General features: G+C 41.4%; 1 protein-coding gene across 7 annotated transcripts in view; it reads left to right on the top strand.

Annotated features, from left to right (window-relative positions):
• The window catches only part of MYH10 (myosin heavy chain 10), a 163,587-nt gene that overhangs the window by 38,956 nt on the left and 105,789 nt on the right, over window positions 1-18,842 (top strand). For all 7 annotated transcript variants that reach the window (XM_063629436.1, XM_063629434.1, XM_063629431.1 and 4 more), the window contains exon 4: window positions 3,428-3,455. In XM_063629436.1, coding sequence (XP_063485506.1) covers window positions 3,428-3,455 — 28 coding nt within the window. The remainder of the gene's footprint in view (window positions 1-3,427; window positions 3,456-18,842) is intronic.

An 18,842-nucleotide genomic window follows, 5' to 3' on the forward strand; every position in this document is an offset into this window, starting at 1 on the left:
ATATTTTCTTATTATCTTTCTAATATTCGTGGATTCTTAATGATACGACTTTTTAAAAATTTCAGATATTGGCAATTTGTGTCCTTTTCTCCTTTTTCCTGATTACTTCAGCTAGAGGTTTGTCAATACCATTGATCTTCTCAAAGAAGGAACATTTGGTTTCATTGATTTTTTTTTCTTTTTTCTGTTTTCCATTTCATTGATTTCTTTATCATTTCCTTTCTTCTCCTTACTTTGGATTTAATTTGCTCTTTTCTAGTTTTTATTTAGGTAAGAGCCCAGATCATTGATTTGAAAACTTTCTCATGTTGAGAAAATGATTTGATTCAACATGGATTTATTGCACACCTACTTATGTGATTTTTAGAAGGTGCTTTGGAAAATACTGAGCTATCAAATGAGTCCCTACTGTTTAGAAGGCTAGTTGCATTTTCGAAAGTGAGTTTTTTCCTCTTGAATATCACCGTAAGGCTCTGTTTGGTTACCTGTATAGGGTTTTAGAGTATAAAGATCATTGGAAACTGTCGTAGTGCTGCAGTTGATCCTTGAAGGGTAGAGTGGATTCAGTGAAGCAGAGGTGGGGAGTTGATCACAGAGTTGGAGAGAATCTGGGAGGTTGGCAAGCCCATCCCCCGTGTACTGAAGCCCAAAGTTAATACAAGATCAGACAGACAGATAACAAAAATAGATGGGTCTGGCTAGAAGAGAGTTGGTTTTTTGTTGTTGTTGTTGTTTGATAGGGGGTGGGATAGCAAGAAGTGTGGGGGAATGAAGTCTGCAGCAGGTTGTAGTGTAGGTCTCAAATTTTAGACAATGATGATAGCAGGTACAGACGCAGGAAGAACACCATTTTGAGTGAATTAGGAGGCAATTCGATTTGGGTTAATTTTGGTGTGCTTTGATTTCTTTAATGTGTAAACTACTTTCGAAAAGCCATAAACAACTTGGTATAGTGGAGTTCTATGGAAATTGCTAAGACCAGGAAAATTCGGGGGTCTGAAGATTCATACTGAGAGTGAATAAGCAAAGACTTGGTAAAATCATGGTTTGTAGGTGAAGAACCAGCCAGCAAGGAATAAATGCCTCATTTATAGATACATAGTTTGTGGCAGAGCTAGAACTAGAAAAGATTCCAGGCCCCATTATTTTGCCAGTGCCCACACGGCACCTAGCACTGGGTTTCTCTCAGCAGACCTCTATTAAAGCTAGCTATGGCTCACCAAGGCTGTTAATGCTGAGAATAAAGAAGTAAGACAGTCTCAGATCTCAAGCAATGCATTCTAGTGGGCAGTCAACTGCAGTATTGTTTGTCTGATTCTAAAATACACTTAAAAGAAGGCAACATTGGCCGGGTGCGGTGGCTCACGCCTGTAATCCCAGCACTTTGGGAGGCCGAGGCGGGTGGATCACAAGGTCAGAAGATTGAGACCATCCTGGCTAACATGGTGAAACCCCATCTCTACTAAAAATACAAAAAATCAGCCGGGCGTGGTGGCGGGCACCTGTAGTCCCAGCTACTCAGGAGGCTGAGGCAGGAGAATGGCGTGAACCCAGGAGGTGGAGCTTGCAGTGAGCCGAGATCGCACCACTGCACTCCAGCCTGGGCAATAGAGCGAGACTCTGTCTCAAAAAAAAAGAAAAAAACAAACAAAAAAAAGAAGGTGACATTGAGAAACCTGAGGGAGAGTGTCTGGGAAGGTATTCCTAGAGGAGGTGAAGCTTGATTGAGGCCAAAGGGACACGCAGGAGATATCCCAGTGGTTCTGTGTCTAGGAAGAGTATGTTGGAAGAAAGGATATAGTGTGACCTCTGTGTAAGTAAATGAATAAAGGAGGCAGACATCGACTATATACTATGAACATTGGCTGTGGCAGCCAGAAGGAAGAATAACACCGGGTTATGAGCTATTAGAATGAAATTAGGGCCAGGTGCCATGGCTCACACCTGTAATCCCAACACCGTGGGAGGCCGAGGCAGGTGGATCCCTTAAGCCTAGGGGTTCAAGACCAGCCTGAGCAACATGGCAAAACCCTGTCTCTACAAAGATACAAAAATTAGCCGGGCATGGTGGCACCTGCCTGTGGTCCCAGCTACTCAGGAGGCTGAGGTGGGAGGATTACTTGAGCCCAGGAGACGGAGGTTGCAGTGAGCTGAGATCACGCCACTGCACTCCAGCCTGGGCAACAGAGCGAGACTCTGTCTGAAAAAAGAAAAAGAAAAAAGAAATTAGGCTTGAGGGGCAGGACAGTACTATGTTCTTTGTAAATCTCAGTTTATACATAGAATATATGAATGGATTTGTTTAATGATATTATGTAAAAAAGAATATGACATAGTGAACGGAGCACTTATTTCTCTTTCATGGAAGTTATTTATGCCTAACTGCTGTGAAATCCTCCTTAGGCACCCGAGGCATCCACCAGAGGAAAAACAAGCACAGCATAGCAAGCAGCAAAAAAGCTACTTGGGCCAGGCCCTGTGAGCTCAGTTCCTTTCTAGGCAATGACAAACTTGTTTCATATTGTTGAGAACACACACAGGTGCTAGAGGCAGACAGCCCTGGGTCCTCATCCTGGCAACCTTGCCCTTTCGTAGCCGTGTCGCTTGGGAGGATTACCTAGCCTCCCTGAGGAACAGTTTCTCGTCTGTGAAATAGGGATAATAATACTCATAAGTGAATAGAAATTCTTCATCCTCTACTGGTATTTTGTCCATGGGCTAGATATGGGTTTGATTTTCACCTTTTTATTTGAAAATTTTAGTTAGATCCTTAAACTATTAATCACTTTAAAATCATGTTAGATTCTTTTGTTATATTTGGTATATAAAACATGTTGACTTGAGACAGCGTTTATAGATGTTTATCCTCCTTCAACTTTCTTTCCACTCAGTGTTTAATACTTTTTTCCCTCCTTTAAGATGACATTAGCAATGATTCCTCTCTGGTTGTGGGTATTCTTGAAGCTGTTCTGAAAGGCCGTGGTTTCCAAATCTGGCCAGGTGTCAGAATCACCTGGGGAGCTTATTTAAAGAAGGGTTTTTAATCCCCATCTCCCAGAGTTGAATGATTTAGTGAGGTGGAATGCCAGGAAATACATTTTTATAAAACTTCCCGGTTGAATTTGTATGCGGCAGGGTTTGAGAATCAAGGTTAATTAGGCATATAAAGTCATCCAGGCAAACGATGTGTGGAATAAGCCTGAGTTACTGTTATTTACCCCCAGAGACTCTGGCATAATAATAGGAGATAATTAGGGGGTTTGATTAGATTTAGGACCATATTATGGGGTTGGAGGCATTAACTTGGCTTGAGAGGAGTAGTTACTAATATTTTATAGGCTATTACTGCAACTTTATTATATCAAATATTTTAAAACCAGGCAAATGGTCACTTTCTTTTTTTTGTTTGTTTTGTTCTGTTTTATAGATCGTGAGGACCAGTCAATTCTTTGCACGTAAGTAAATGTTGAATGTTCAGATTTGTTTTTGATTTTCTTGGAAAGTGGAGCAATTATTTTTGTCTGGGGGGAGGGGAGAAGTAGAGCAGTAATTTTTAAGAGTTTGATGTAAACCTTGTAGTTATTTTAAGACTAAGATTATGGGTGGGTGGAGCCAAGATGGCCGAATAGGAACAGCTCCCGTCTCCAGCTCCCAGCCCCAGCGACACAGAAGACGGGTGATTTCTGCAATTCTGCTTGAGGTACCGGTTTCATCTCACTAGGGAGTGCCTAACAGTGGGTGCAGGACAGTCAGTGAAGCGCACTGTGCGCGAGCCGAAGCAGGGCGAGGCATTGCCTCACTCGGGAAGCGCAAGGGGTCAGGGAGTTCCCTTTCCTAGTCAAAGAAAGGGGAAACAGACGGCACCTGGAATATCGGGTCAGTCCCATCCTAATACTGCGCTTTTCCAGCGGGCCTGGAAAACGGCACACTAGGAGATTGTGTCCCGCACCTGGCTCGGAGGGTTCTATGCCCACGGAGTCTTGCTGATTGCTAGCAAGGCGGCAGCGAGGCTGGGGGAGGGGTGCCCGCCATTGCCCAGGCTTGCTTAGGTAAACAAAGCAGCCAGGAAGCTCGAACTGGGTGGAGCCCACCACAGCTCAAGGAGGCCTGCCTGCCTCTGTAGGCTCCACCTCTGGGGGCAGGGCACAGACAAACAAAAACTCAGCAAGAACCTCCACAGACTTAAATGTCCCTGTCTGACTGACAGCTTTGAAGAGAGTAGTGGTTCCCCCAGCATGCAGCTGGAGATCTGAGAATGGACAGACTGCCTCCTAAAGTGGGTCCCTCACCCCTGAGCAGCCTACCTGGGAGGCACCCCCCCAGTAGGGACAGACTGACACCTCATTCAACCGGGTACTCCTCTGAGACAAAACTTTCAGAGGAACTATCAGACAGCTGAATTTGTGATCTCACAAAAATCCGCTGCTCTGCAGCCACCGCTGCTGACACCCAGCCAAACAGGGTCTGGAGTGGACCTCTAGTAAACTCCAACAGACCTGCAGCTGAGGGTCTTGTCTGGTAGAAGGAAAACTAACAAGCAGAAAGGACATCCACACCAAAAACCCATCTGTACATCACCATCATCAAAGACAAAAAGTAGATAAAACCACAAAGATGGGGAAAAAACAGAGCACAAAAACTGGAAACTCTAAAAAACAGAGCACCTCTCGTCCTCCAAAAGAACGCAGTTCCTCACCAGCAATGGAACAAAGCTGGATGGAGGATGACTTTGATGAGTTGAGAGAAGAAGGCTTCAGACGATCAAACTACTCTGAGCTACGAGAGGAAATTCAAAACAATAGCAAAGAAGTTAAAAACTTTGAAAAAAAATTAGAAGAATGGATAACTAGAATAACCAATGGAGAGAAGGGCTTCAAGGAGCTGATGGAGCTGAAAGCCAAGTTTCGAGAACTACGCGAAGATTGCAGAAGCCTCAGTAGCAGATGCGATCAACTGGAAGAAAGGGTATCGCTGATGGAAGATGAAATGAATGAAATGAAGAGAGAAGGGAAGTTTAGAGAAAAAAGAATAAAAAGAAATGAACAAAGCCTCCAAGAAATTTGGGACTATGTGAAAAGACCAAACCTACGTCTGATTGGTGTACCTGAAAATGATGGGGAGAATGGAACCAAGTTGGAAAACACTCTGCAAGATATTATCCAGGAGAACTTCCCCAATCTAGCAAGGCAGGCCAGCATTCAGATTCAGGAAATACAGAGAACGCCACAAAGATACTCCTCGAGAAGGGCAACTCCAAGACACATAATTGTCAGATTCACCAAAGTTGAAATGAAGGAAAAAATGTTAAGGGCAGCCAGAGAGAAAGGTCAGGTTACCCACAAAGGGAAGCCCATCAGACTAACAGCTGATCTCTCAGCAGAAACTCTACAAGCCAGAAGAGAGTGGGGGCCGATATTCACCATTCTTAAAGAAAAGAATTTTCAACCCAGAATCTCCTATCCCGCCAAACTAAGCTTCATAAGTGAAGGAGAAATAAAATACTTTACAGACAAGCAAACACTGAGTGATTTTGTTACCACCAGGCCTGCCCTAAAAGAGCTCCTGAAGGAAGCACTAAACATGGAAAGGAACAACCAGTACCAGCCACTGCAAAAACATGCCAAATTGTAAAGACCATCAAGGCTAGGAAGAAACTATAGCAACTAACGAGCAAAATAACCAACTAACATCATAATGACAGGATCAGATTCACATATAACAATATTAACGTTAAATGTAAATGGGCTAAATGCTCCAATCAAAAGACACAGACTGGCAAACTGGATAAGGAGTCAGGACCCATCAGTGTGCTGTATTCAGGAAACCCATCTCACGTGCAGAGACACACATAGACTCAAAATAAAGGGATGGAGGAAGATCTATCAAGCAACTGGAAATCAAAAAAAGGCAGGGGTTGCAATCCTAGTCTCTGATAAAATAGACTTTAAACCAACAAAGATCAAAAGAGACAAAGAAGGCCATTACATAATGGTAAAGGGATCAATTCAACAAGAAGAGCTAACTATCCTAAATATATATGCACCCAACACAGGAGCACCCAGATTCATAAAGCAAGTCCTCAGTGACCTACAAAGGGACTTAAACTCCCACACAATAATAATGGGAGATTTTAACACCCCACTGTCAGCATTAGACAGATCAATGAGACAGAAAGTTAACAAGGATATCCAGGAATTGAACTCAGCTCTACATAAAGTGGACCTAATAGACATCTACAGAACTCTCCACCCCAAGTCAACAGAATATACATTTTTTTCAGCACCACACCACACCTATTCCAAAATTGACCACATAGTTGGAAGTAAAGCTCTCCTCAGCAAATGTAAAAGAACAGAAATTATAACAAACTGTCTCTCAGACCACAGTGCAATCAAACTAGAACTCAGGATTAAGAAACTCACTCAAAACCGCTCAACTACATGGAAACTGAACAACCTGCTCCTGAATGACTATTGGGTACATAATGAAATGAAGGCAGAAATAAAGATGTTCTTTGAAACCAACGAGAACAAAGACACAACATACCAGAATCTCTGGGACACGTTCAAAGCAGTGTGTAGAGGGAAAGTTATAGCACTAAATGCCCACAAGAGAAAGCAGGAAAGATCCAAAATTGACACCCTAACATCACAATGAAAAGAACTAGAAAAGCAAGAGCAAACACATTCAAAAGCTAGCAGAAGGCTAGAAATAACTAAAATCAGAGCAGAACTGAAGGAAATAGAGACACAAAAAACCCTTCAAAAAATTAATGAATCCAGGAGCTGGTTTTTTGAAAAGATCAACAAAATTGATGGACCGCTAGCAAGACTAATAAAGAAGAAAAGAGAGAAGAATCAAATAGATGCAATAAAAAACGAAAAAGGGGATATCACCACCGATCCCACAGAAATACAATCTACCATCAGAGAATACTACAAACACCTCTATGCAAATAAACTAGAAAATCTAGAAGAAATGGATAAATTCCTCGACAAATACACCCTCCCAAGACTAAACCAGGAAGAAGTTGAATCTCTGAATAGACCAATAACAGGTTCTGAAATTGTGGCAATAATCAATAGCTTACCAACCAAAAAGAGTCCAGGACCTGATGGATTCACAGCTGAATTCTACCAGAGGTACAAGGAGGAACTGGTACCATTCCTTCTGAAACTATTCCAATCGATAGAAACAGAGGGAATCCTCCCTAACACATTTTACGAAGCCAGCATCGTCCTGATACCAAAACCTGGCAGAGACTTAACCAAAAAAGAGAATTTCAGACCAATATCCTTGATGAACATTGATGCAAAAATCCTCAATAAAATACTGGCAAACCGAATCCAGCAGCACATCAAAAAGCTTATCCACCATGATCAAGTGGGCTTCATCCCTGGGATGCAAGGCTGGTTCAACATACGCAAATCAATAAATGTAATCCAGCATATAAACAGAACCAAAGACAAAAACCACATGATTATCTCAATAGATGCAGAAAAGGCCTTTGACAAAATTCAACAACCCTTCATGCTAAAAACTCTCAATAAATTAGGTATTGATGGAACATATCTCAAAATAATAACAGCTATCTATGACAAACCCACAGCCAATATCATACTGAATGGGCAAAAACTGGAAGCATTCCCTCTGAAAACTGGCACAAGACAGGGATGCCCTCTCTCACCGCTCCTATTCAACATAGTGCTGGAAGTTCTGGCCAGAGCAATCAGGCAGGAGAAGGAAATAAAGGGTATTCAATTAGGAAAAGAGGAAGTCAAATTGTCCCTGTTTGCAGATGACATGATTGTATATCTAGAAAACCCCATTGTCTCAGCCCAAAATCTCCTTAAGCTGATTAGCAACTTCAGCAAAGTCTCAGGATACAAAATTAATGTACAAAAATCACAAGTATTCCTGTACACCAATAACAGACAAACAGAGAGCCAAATCATGAGTGAACTCCCATTCACAATTGCTTCAAAGAGAATAAAATACCTAGGAATCCAACTTACAAGGGATGTGAAAGACCTCTTCAAGGAGAACTACAAACCACTGCTCAATGAAATAAAAGAGGATACAAACAAATGGAAGAACATTCCATGCTCATGGGTTGGAAGAATCAATATCGTGAAAATGGCCATACTGCCCAAGGTAATTTATAGATTCAATGCCATCCCCATCAAGCTACCAATGACTTTCTTCACAGAATTGGAAAAAACTACTTTAAAGTTCATATGGAACCAAAAAAGAGCCCGCATCGCCAAGTCAATCCTAAGCCAAAAGAACAAAGCTGGAGGCATCACGCTACCTGACTTTAAACTCTGCTACAAGGCTACAGTAACCAAAACAGCATGGTACTGGTACCACAACAGAGACATAGATCAATGGAACAGAACAGAGCCCTCAGAAATGATGCCGCATAGCTACAACTATCTGATCTTTGACAAACCTGACAAAAACAAGAAATGGGGAAAGGATTCCCTATTTAATAAATGGTGCTGGGAAAACTGGCTAGCCATATGTAGAAAGCTGCAACTGGATCCCTTCCTTACACCTTATACAAAAATTAATTCAAGATGGATTAAAGACTTATATGTTAGACCTAAAACCATTAAAATCCTACAAGAAAACCTAGGCAATACCATTCAGGACATAGACGTGGGCAAGGACTTCATGTCTAAAACACCAAAAGCAATGGCAACAAAAGCCAAAATCGACAAGTGGGATCTCATTAAACTGAGGAGCTTCTGCACAGCAAAAGAAACTATCATCAGAGTGAACAGGCAACCTACAGAATGGGAGAAAATTTTTGCAACCTACTCATCTGACAAAGGGCTAATATCCAGAATCTACAATGAACTCAAACAAATTTACAAGAAAAAAACAAACAACCCCATCAAGAAGTGGGCAGAGGACATGAACAGACGCTTCTCAAAAGAAGACATTTATGCAGCCAAAAAACACATGAAGGAATGCTCATCATCACTGGCCATCAGAGAAATGCAAATCAAAACCACGGTGAGATACCATCTCACACCAGTTAGAATGGCCATCATTAAAAAATCAGGAAACAACAGGTGCTGGAGAGGATGTGGAGAAATAGGAATACTTTTACACTGTTGGTGGGACTGTAAACTGGTTCAACCATTGTGGAAGTCAGTGTGGCGATTCCTCAGGGATCTCGAACTAGAAATACCATTTGACCCAGCCATCCCATTACTGGGTATATACCCAAAGGACTATAAATCATGCTGCTACAAAGACACATGCACACGTATGTTTATTGCGGCACTATTCACAATAGCAAAGAGTTGGAACCAACCCAAATGTCCAACAACGATAGACTGGATTAAGAAAATGTGGCACATATACACCATGGAATACTATGCAGCCATAAAAAATGATGAGTTCGTGTCCTTTGTAGGGACATGGATGAAACTGGAAAACATCATTCTCAGTAAACTATCGCAAGAACAAAAAACCAAACACCGCATGTTCTCACTCATAGGTGGGAATTGAACAATGAGAACTCATGGACACAGGAAGGGGAACATCACACTCCGGGGACTGTTGTGGGGTGGGGGGAGGGGGGAGGGACAGCATTAGGAGATACACCTAATGCTAAATGACGAGTTAATGGGTACAGGAAATCAACATGGCACATGGATACATATGTAACAAACCTGCACATTGTGCACATGTACCCTAAAACCCTAAAGTATAATAAAAAATAAAAAATTAAAAAAAAAAAAAAAAAGACTAAGATTATGTAAGTTGCTTAAATTTGGTGTTAATGGTTGGTTGTCAGTCTGGGCTTTTCGCACATTTTATAATGTTAATCTGTGAAACTTACATCTTTAGTTCATATGTCAAAGTGTAGGCCTACTGGACGTTTCAGTAATTTGTTCTTTTTACTCAATAAGCATTTACTGATTATCAAGTGCCTACTGTACTGTGTGCTCAGTGTTAAACATTCACAGCAGAATAGAACAATATCCACAACAGGACACAATTAGATTTGCATGTTAGAAAGATTACTTTGGCAGCAGTGTGGAAAACGGAGTGGAGGAAGAGTTGAAACAAGAGGACCAGTTAGGAGGCTCTTCAGTTATCTAGGCAAGAGATGGTGTGGACTTCAGGTATAGAAGTAGTTATGAACCTAGAGAGCAGTGGTTGCATTTAAGCAGTGTTCAGTTTAGGAAGCAGACTTACCAAGACTTGGTGATTTACATGCATAAGAAAAAGAAGCTAAGAGAGAAAGTATTGTTGCTGAAATCTCCTGACATGGGAACATGGGAGGAAGAACAGGTTTGAAGTGGATGATAATGAGTTTGGTTTAGGACACATTGCATTTGAGGTCCTTATGGCTCATGTAAGTGGAGCTGTCATTGGGCTCTTGGATATATGGGTTTGGAGCTCAGGAGAGTGAGATCTGTGCTAGAAATGCAGATCTGAAGAGTCAGTGGCATGGAAAGTGATAGAAGCCATGCCGATGAATGAGATTACCTTAGAAGAATGTGTTGAGAGAAAGCAGAGTGTGGAATCCTGAGGAAAACCTACACTCAAGGGTCAGGCAGAGGAGGAAGAACCACAAAGAAGGCTAAAATGACCCATCATAGGGGCATGAGGAGGCAAGAAGGTGTGGTGGCACAGCAGTCAAGGGGAGAGAGGCATTTTGGGACAGAGGGAGGGGTCAGCACTTCAGATTGAGTGGATGAGATGAGCAGCAGCGTGCCCATTGGACCCAGCAATAGAGAGTGGAGGGTGCTGGAGTAGACTGGGGATAGTGAAGAGGTAGAAGCCAGGTGGCAGTTGAAGCATGAAGGGGAGGTGAAAATGTTAAAAATAAAATACAATTTTTAGAAAACTCAAGTATGAACCTACTACTTTTAGATAGTTTGGGAAGGTGGAGAGTAGTTGAGTGGTGGTAAGAGATCAATAGGATTTTTGTTTTTGGTGTTTTTAGTGTGGGCAAGATTCAGTGCTGATGAGAGGAAGATAACATTTTGGGAATGGCTGGGATGGGGGCAGGAAGGAGAATTGAGAGAGCAAGGAGGGCAGTGAGGTGCAGAGCAACAGGGTTGGGTGTCTGAGCACAGTGAGGTCCTAATGAGGGGCGTGACTCTTCTCCAGTGATGGGGCCAAGGAGGCAGATGAGTACCAATGTGGGTAAGTAGGGTTGGGGAGCTGTGAATGGCGAAAATTCTAATCTAATGGTTTCTCTTTTCTATGAAGTAGAAGACTTGGTATTTAATGAGAAAGGGAAGGAGTGGCAGGATAGGAGGTTTGAGGAGATGAGAGTTAGTCAGCTTTATTGTATGAATTTTTTGCTAGCATTGTTTAGCCTTGAGGAGTTATATAAATTAGCTATTCCTAAACAACAAATCACCCTGAAACTTGGTGGCTCAAATCAGCACGGTTCTACAGGTTTCCCAGCAGTGGGATTGGGCTCAGCTGGGTGGTTCTGCCAACCTGGGCCAGGCTCAGCTTTCTCACTGGAGGCTCACTCTTGCATCTGCAGACAACTGTGGGATGGCTGGCTGACTATTGGTGGGGGTGCCTTGGTTTCTTCTCCACTTGGCGTCTCTTTCTCCGGCAGTCTAGCCCTGGCTTTTAACGTGGTAGCAGCGTTCAACAGCAGCAAGAGGGCAAGCTCCAGTGTGTAAGCATTGTTCAAGTTTCTGCTTGTGTCACGTTCTGCTGTCCCATTCCCGAGCAAGACATGGCAAGGCATGGCATGAGTCGGGTGGGAAACATCATAAAGTGAGGCATTGAAACAATTGGAGCCATTACTTTAGTTGATCCACCATGGATATGTTGGAATACAACCAAAACCAGGTAGAGACTTGTACCTTCTCTTAGATGAAGTGGTTTGATGAAGACTTTTGGGAACGTCTGAAAGCAGGAAGCACTTAGGGAGGGAATGACTTGCTGTTTGACAGAACAAAAGTTCGTGAGTACTAATTTTGTTACCCAAAGTGACCATTACAGACACTAGCACTTATAATTAGATGATCGACACCATTTTAGTTTGTACTTTGTCACCAATTAATAGACTTGGATTTATGAGGTAAGTCTTCTAGCACCTGGGTTTATCTTTTCTTGGGTACAAAGTGGCAGTCATCAAGTACATGTTTATTTTCTCCCATTCTTTTTTTTTTTTTTGAGACGGAGTCTCGCTCTGTCGCCCAGGCTAGAGTGCAGTGGCGCAATCTCGGCTCACTGCAAGCTCCGCCTCCCGGGTTCATGCCATTCTCCTGCCTCAGCCTCTCCGAGTAGCTGGGACTACAGGCGCCCGCCACCGCGCCCGGCTAATTTTTTGTATTTTTAGTAGAGACGGGGTTTCACCGTGGTCTCGATCTCCTGACCTCGTGATCCGCCCGCCTCGGCCTCCCAAAGTGCTGGGATTACAAGCGTGAGCCACCGCGCCCGGCCCTCTCCCATTCTTTTTTAAATTGCTTTTTCCATTTTATTATGAATATTTTCAGACATAAAGCACAGCTGAAAGAATTTTGCAGTGAACACCCATGTGTCTACCACCTAGATTCTACTGTTAATATTTCACCATACTTGCTTTATCCTATCTGTCATCCATCAATCCTTCTTATACTGTTTATGTTGGGAGGAAAACTTTTCCTCTTGCAACTTGGGTTCAGAGTTTGGGAACCTGCAAATTAACTGATAATAGATTAACAGATAAAAGATAAGACTTATTTACACAAGTGTACTCAGTGTTGAGTATCTTGTGGAATTATAGAAATAAAAGGCATATATCCTCTCCTTGACAGAAGAGTCCCATGAAGTTTAAGGCTTCAGTGGGAAAGTATGGAGGGTTCTCTTGGTCTATTTGATGCTAATGAACAGCTGGGTTCACACTGTTCAGTGCTAAAGGGCACACTTTTCTCAATCTGGGAACCTCCCTTGGAGGGGTCAGTGGCAGCTGCATATACTGGGGGTCCTGCTAAAGTTTAGATGATGTTTCCTTATGTGGCTGCTGAGATGTTTTCAGTTTAAAGTGATTTTCATACCACTTTACTGGGCTATTAATCCCTTCATTTGATGCGTTTCAAGTTCAATTGTAGATAGACATCAGTACACTGTCCCCTAAGTACTTAAGCATATAGCGTTAACTGAAGCCCAGTATTTTCATCTTTTTCTTTTGAAACAAAATTTACTTAGAATTAAATGCACAAACCTTAAGTATTCATTTCCTAAGTCCTTGTATAACCTGAACCGTTATCCAGATGTAGACAGTAATACCATCACCCCAGAAAGTTCCTTCTCCTGTCCCCCCTGTACATACCTATCTCCACCTCTCTCAGCCTCATTATAGTTTAAAATTTTTTAGATACCACTGATATTTAGTAACAGCTTTTCATGTTTGTATCTATTATAAAGTTACATTGTGCCCTGAAAAATATGAATAAGTGAAACAATGTATCTTAGATTTAAGAAAATATGATATGTTCCATGGTGCCTTTGAGGATCCACCAAATACAGTACTCCAAGTGCATACTGGGTCTTCATAAACTTAGTCCACCACCAAGCTAATTAAGCTTTCTGCATAAGATAACTATTTAGGGGCAATCACTCCGTGATTCTCCCCATGCCCATGTTAAATAAATTTGTATGCCTTTTCTCTTATTAAAAATAACTATTTAGTCAACTTCACAAACTTTCCATATGTAGCGCTATATATATATATATATCGACCAAAAGAAAATACAGGCCAGGCGTGGTGGCTCACGCCTGTAATCTCAGCACTTTGGGAGGCCAAGGTGGGCAGATCACCGGAGGCTGGAAGTTCACAACCAGCCTTACCAACATAGAGAAACCCCATCTCTACTAAAAATATAAAATTGCCCGGGCATGGTGGCACATGCCTATAATCTCAGCTACTTGGGAGGCTGAGGCAGGAGAATCATTTGAACCCGGGAGGCAGAGGTTGTGGTGAGCTGAGATTGCGCCATTGCACTCCAGCCTGGGCAATAAGGGTGAAATTCTGTCTCAAAATAAATAAATAAATACAACTGGATGCAACATGGTTTTATTATTATTTCTTAATCAGTATTAAGTAGTTTGATAGCATCTCCTTAAGCTGTTGAGAAAGAAAGCCTTTTTATGTGAGGAGTGCAAGCCCCTTTAAATTATCAGGCCCAGAGAGGCATTGGAATGAAACAACAGTTTCACTCCCTCCTTGAACTAGATAATTACCTCTTAAAGCCACCTGTTAAGTGTGCTCTAGACTAACTGATGTCAAGTAGCCAAAAAATGCCATACACTAGACACTATAACTCACCCCTATGGTTCAGAAATGTGTATCCAATCACTAATCAATGTTATCTCTGTAAACCAGTGAGAATTCCTGTCACACAGCTTTGTATCAGCCCACTCCTTGTTCCCTCTTTCCTTTAAGAACTGCTTGTAACAAAGGCCCAAGGCAAGTTGAAGTGTGTCCCGGGCAGCTGGCTTCAACCTTGGCCCAAATACACTTTCTATATTAATTTTGCCTCAGCATCTTCCTTTAGGTCAACATTTCACTTTTTCAGTCATTTATTCTGTAATTTACTTTTCTCCCAAAAGGATAAACTTCTTAATTTACACTCTGACCTTATCTGCCCATAGTTCCCCAGGTAACCTTTTGTTTCTGCAGACTCAGGCCAGGCCCTGTGAGCTCCCACTTGCAAGCCGCCTGTTTAATGATTATTTATCTGAGTATCCTAGTATTCTCGTGTGTGGTGAAGACACTCAGGCTGCATGCATCCTCTCAGGAGAGAATAATCTTTCACATTTGCACCCCCATAGAACTGGAGGTGAAATCCTGCTACAGTGTAATCCTCATGTTGATTTTCCTTCTCATCAGAAATTAAAATTCACAAAGCAGTCACCCTTGAGGAGGAAATTACTCTGTTCTCTTAAACCTCCCCTTTTAAAGAATACTCTGTTTAAATTTTATGACTCTAACTGCCTTAGGCAAGTTGGTTTTCTCCTTTTGAGTAAATTTGGGTATAATGTAAAAGTTATAAAATAATGGTTGTCTCACAATGGCCTATTAAGATGTGACAATCAATGTTTTTGTAAAGGAATCTTATCTTTTATATACAAATATTACATTAAGTAATGATGGCCAAGCCAGCCAGAATTGAGAACAGTTGATTCCTGCTAGGAATAACATACCTTAAAAGTTTTAAGGCAACTAAATTAATAGAATTGATTAAACAGCAAAGGCAACAGTGTAATGTAGTTGAAAAAACATCCTGTGGTCAGCTAGAACTCTGGTGTCTTTCTTCTCCCAGCTCTGCCATGAACTATGTGATTCTGGATCAGATTGTCAGCCTCTCTAAACCCTATTTCTAAACCTATTTCTAAACCCTATTTCTGTATGAGATCTAAACCCTATTTCTGTATAAGAATAACTATTTAGGGGGCAATAACTCTGTGATTCTCCCCACGCTCATGTTAAATGAATTTGTGTGCTTTTCTCTTGTTAAAAAAAAGTAATTATTTAGTTAACTATTTAGTCAATTTGCTTTTCTAATGACTCTATTTTAGATGTCCTCAAGTCCTAAAACTTTGGGAATTATTAGATGGCTATAGCTGTGTGTCTCACTTTCGATGATATCTGTGTTATGAAAGAAAAAGAAGTATCAAATCAACTTTTAAATAGAAATTTAAAATGTTCTAGGCAAATATGCAAGGGAAGTGAACATGTCTTTGGAAGTGTTCTCTCCGTTAATCTTTGCAATACCTCTGTTATGTCCATTTACTGTCACATTATCCAAGACCTGATGAGCTAGTGCCAGTGCGATAGGGGAGACTTGAGCCCAAGCCTAGTCTTGATCACAAAATCTCTGCTCTTCCCAGTAAGCTGCTTTCTAAAGAGAGTTTGGAAACTGTAGGAAGTCATCTACTAGTGTTATATGTTTGTATAGGTATCGATAATACAGGGGGTAATATGTATCTGGTGTTTTTCAAATTGAGGTTATCTAAAACAGAACTTCAAGCAGAGGGTGATTTTTGAAGCTAGGCTGAATTCAGTGTTACCAATATCCAGACAAAATAAAATACCAATATTTTTACCAATAAAGATCTGAAAAAGGGGTTTCTCATTGGGGAAATCCCCATGGTCCAGAAGGGATTCAGAGGTCTCAGAATTGGTCACGTATTAATGATCTGCGTCACTGCTTCTTTAGGCTGTTGTTTTTTATGTTTTTGTTTTGGATGGCACATCCCTTTGAGAAGCCAAAGCTGTAGACCTATTGAGGAAACGCAAACATGTTCATGTTTAGAAACTCCTGATCTTTTGTGTCCGAATGTACTTCAACAGATACAGGACAACCCCAGCTAGAAGCCTCCTTGCTTTGTTCTTGTTAGCTTTGTACTTCTGCCACTCTCTTTGAAGGATTTCTTCTCCAAAAGAGCACGATGCTGGGACTGCAGCCTTTCCCCTTAACCATAGTCCTGTCTTAGACCAGCAGTGAAACAACCAGCCACTTAAAGTGTAAGACTGCTTCACCATTACATCTCATTTTGTTGATGGAAATGAGGTCAGATTCCCTTTGTCCTCACTCTTTGAGGTCTTGGCCTGTTGTTCACTTTTCTGAGGATTCTCCTAACTAATTTTCTTAGAAGTCTGCTGAGCTTTCTTTTTGGCTCTCTTCCCTCTGCTTTTGTTCAAGCTGCTTTTAGTTACTTCCTCAGTTTCCATCTGGGACAGATGTGCCATTTCTCATTGTTTCATTTTGTTTTTTCTATTTTTCCAAGATTTATACTCCTTTGGTCCTGCCACCTCCTTCATTAAAATCAGATTTTAAAAATTTCCATTACCATCTTCATCATCATCATCATTGATCATTATCATAACTATTGGTATCACCACTACCATTTATTGAGAGCCTTTTGGCCAGGATAGTGCTAGGCCCTTTCCCGCATTATCTCAGTCCTATGAAGTCTCATTCTAAAGGCGTATAAACTGAGCCTCAGAGAACTGGGTGACTTGCCTAAAGCTCCATAGCTAGGGAGTGGCAGAAGGATTTGAATCTAGGTAGGTCATTTTGATTCTGTAGCTCAGGTTCTTAACCTCTGTCCTAACTATTGATTCATAAAGTTTAGTAATTCAAATCACCTCATGTATAGTAGATGAATATTTGAGTGGACGATAATGGATAATGTTTACTGAATGCCACCTATATGCTTTAGTTGAGCTGTATTTTTTCTTCAACAACCCTATGCATTAGGAGCTATTATCCCCATTTTATAGTGGGCAATATAAGATCCATAATCTATCCTCTTGGGAGCCCAACAGTAAGATTTTGAATGTATCTATCTTTGAAGCCATATTTTCTACAGCAGAGTTACCTTAGACCCGAAATATGTAAAATGTAGCAAGGCCGGGCGCGGTGGCTCACGCTTGTAATCCCAGCACTTTGGGAGGCCGAGGCGGGCGGATCACAAGGTCAGGAGATCGAGACCACGGTGAAACCCCATCTCTACTAAAAAATACAAAAAATTAGCCGGGCGTGGTGGCGGGCGCCTGTAGTCCCAGCTGCTCAGAGAGGCTGAGGCAGGAGAATGGCGTGAACCCGGGAGGCGGAGCTTGCAGTGAGCCGAGATTGCGCCACTGCACTCCAGCCTGGGCAACAGAGCAAGACTCCATCTCAAAAAAAAAAAAAAAAAATGTAGCAGAGTTCATAAGCAATTGTTGAAGTATGGCTGCGTAAGTGTGACAGGCAGGAAAAAATGCTTTAAGGACACATTGAAGCATGTCCATTGAGGGGGTTAGCTGGGAAACCACAGAGACAAACCAGGCTGGAAAGTAACAATCATAACTATATTTGAGACAAGTCATCATCAGTCTAAAAAAGAGGCCCATTTCTTGTTGTGATAAGAAATTATCTTTTTGAAACCAACAACCAACATCACGATTAATATGGAAACACTCAATATTTCTAATACTGTTAAGAACAAAACAGAGAGACCACTGTCATAGCTATTAAGAAATTACACTTGAATAAAACCCAGATTCTTTACCATGACCTCTGGAGTCCATGGCACCCCTCCCCTTCCTGCGCCATCTGTCTCTCTCGCCACTCCCTCCCCGATTGTTATTTATATCAAATCCTGGCACCTGGCCATCAGTCCCTGGACTATGCTAAGCTCTTTTCTGCCTTGGGGTCTTTGCATGTACCTCTCCATCTTCCTGAACACATTCCCCAGCTCTTCACTTGCCAGTTCTTGCTCATCTTTCAAGAGCCTCTCCCCTGACCTTCATATCTAGAGAAGGGGCCGTCCTTCCCTCTCTTTTTTCCTTTTAGTGTCTTTGGCAGCATTCTTTATATCCTTGTAATCTAATAATCTTATCTGTTCTTATTTATTTTATGTCTGTTCTTCTAGCCTTGTGCCCCACAAGGACATGGACTATATTCACACTCTGTCCCTAGCACTCAGAAGAATGCCTGACACATAGAAGTTGATTTGCAAATGTTTGCTGAAAGAATAAGTGATTGAATGAATGAATAGAAACTATTTTCTTATCTATGTACCAAGAGTAGCCAGGTAGAAAATATAATGGTGATGAAAAGAGATTGATAGGAACAAAAATTATTAAAAAGAGCCTAGAAATAAACTTTAAAAATAGGTAGGACCTACATTCATTCATTGACTCAGCAGCCTATATCAAGCACTTAACTCTGCTAGGCACTATGATTTTAAGGATAAATAAGGCAAACATGATCCTTGCTTGTTTTAAACTTAGAAAAATACAAAACTTATACCTGGGAGACACAGGGATGAAGACATCATTTCTCCTAAAAAAAAAAAAAATAATAAGATGAATATTG

Source organism: Symphalangus syndactylus, chromosome 20 (assembly GCF_028878055.3).
Source record: "Symphalangus syndactylus isolate Jambi chromosome 20, NHGRI_mSymSyn1-v2.1_pri, whole genome shotgun sequence".
In the NCBI taxonomy this organism is placed as follows: domain Eukaryota; kingdom Metazoa; phylum Chordata; class Mammalia; order Primates; family Hylobatidae; genus Symphalangus; species Symphalangus syndactylus.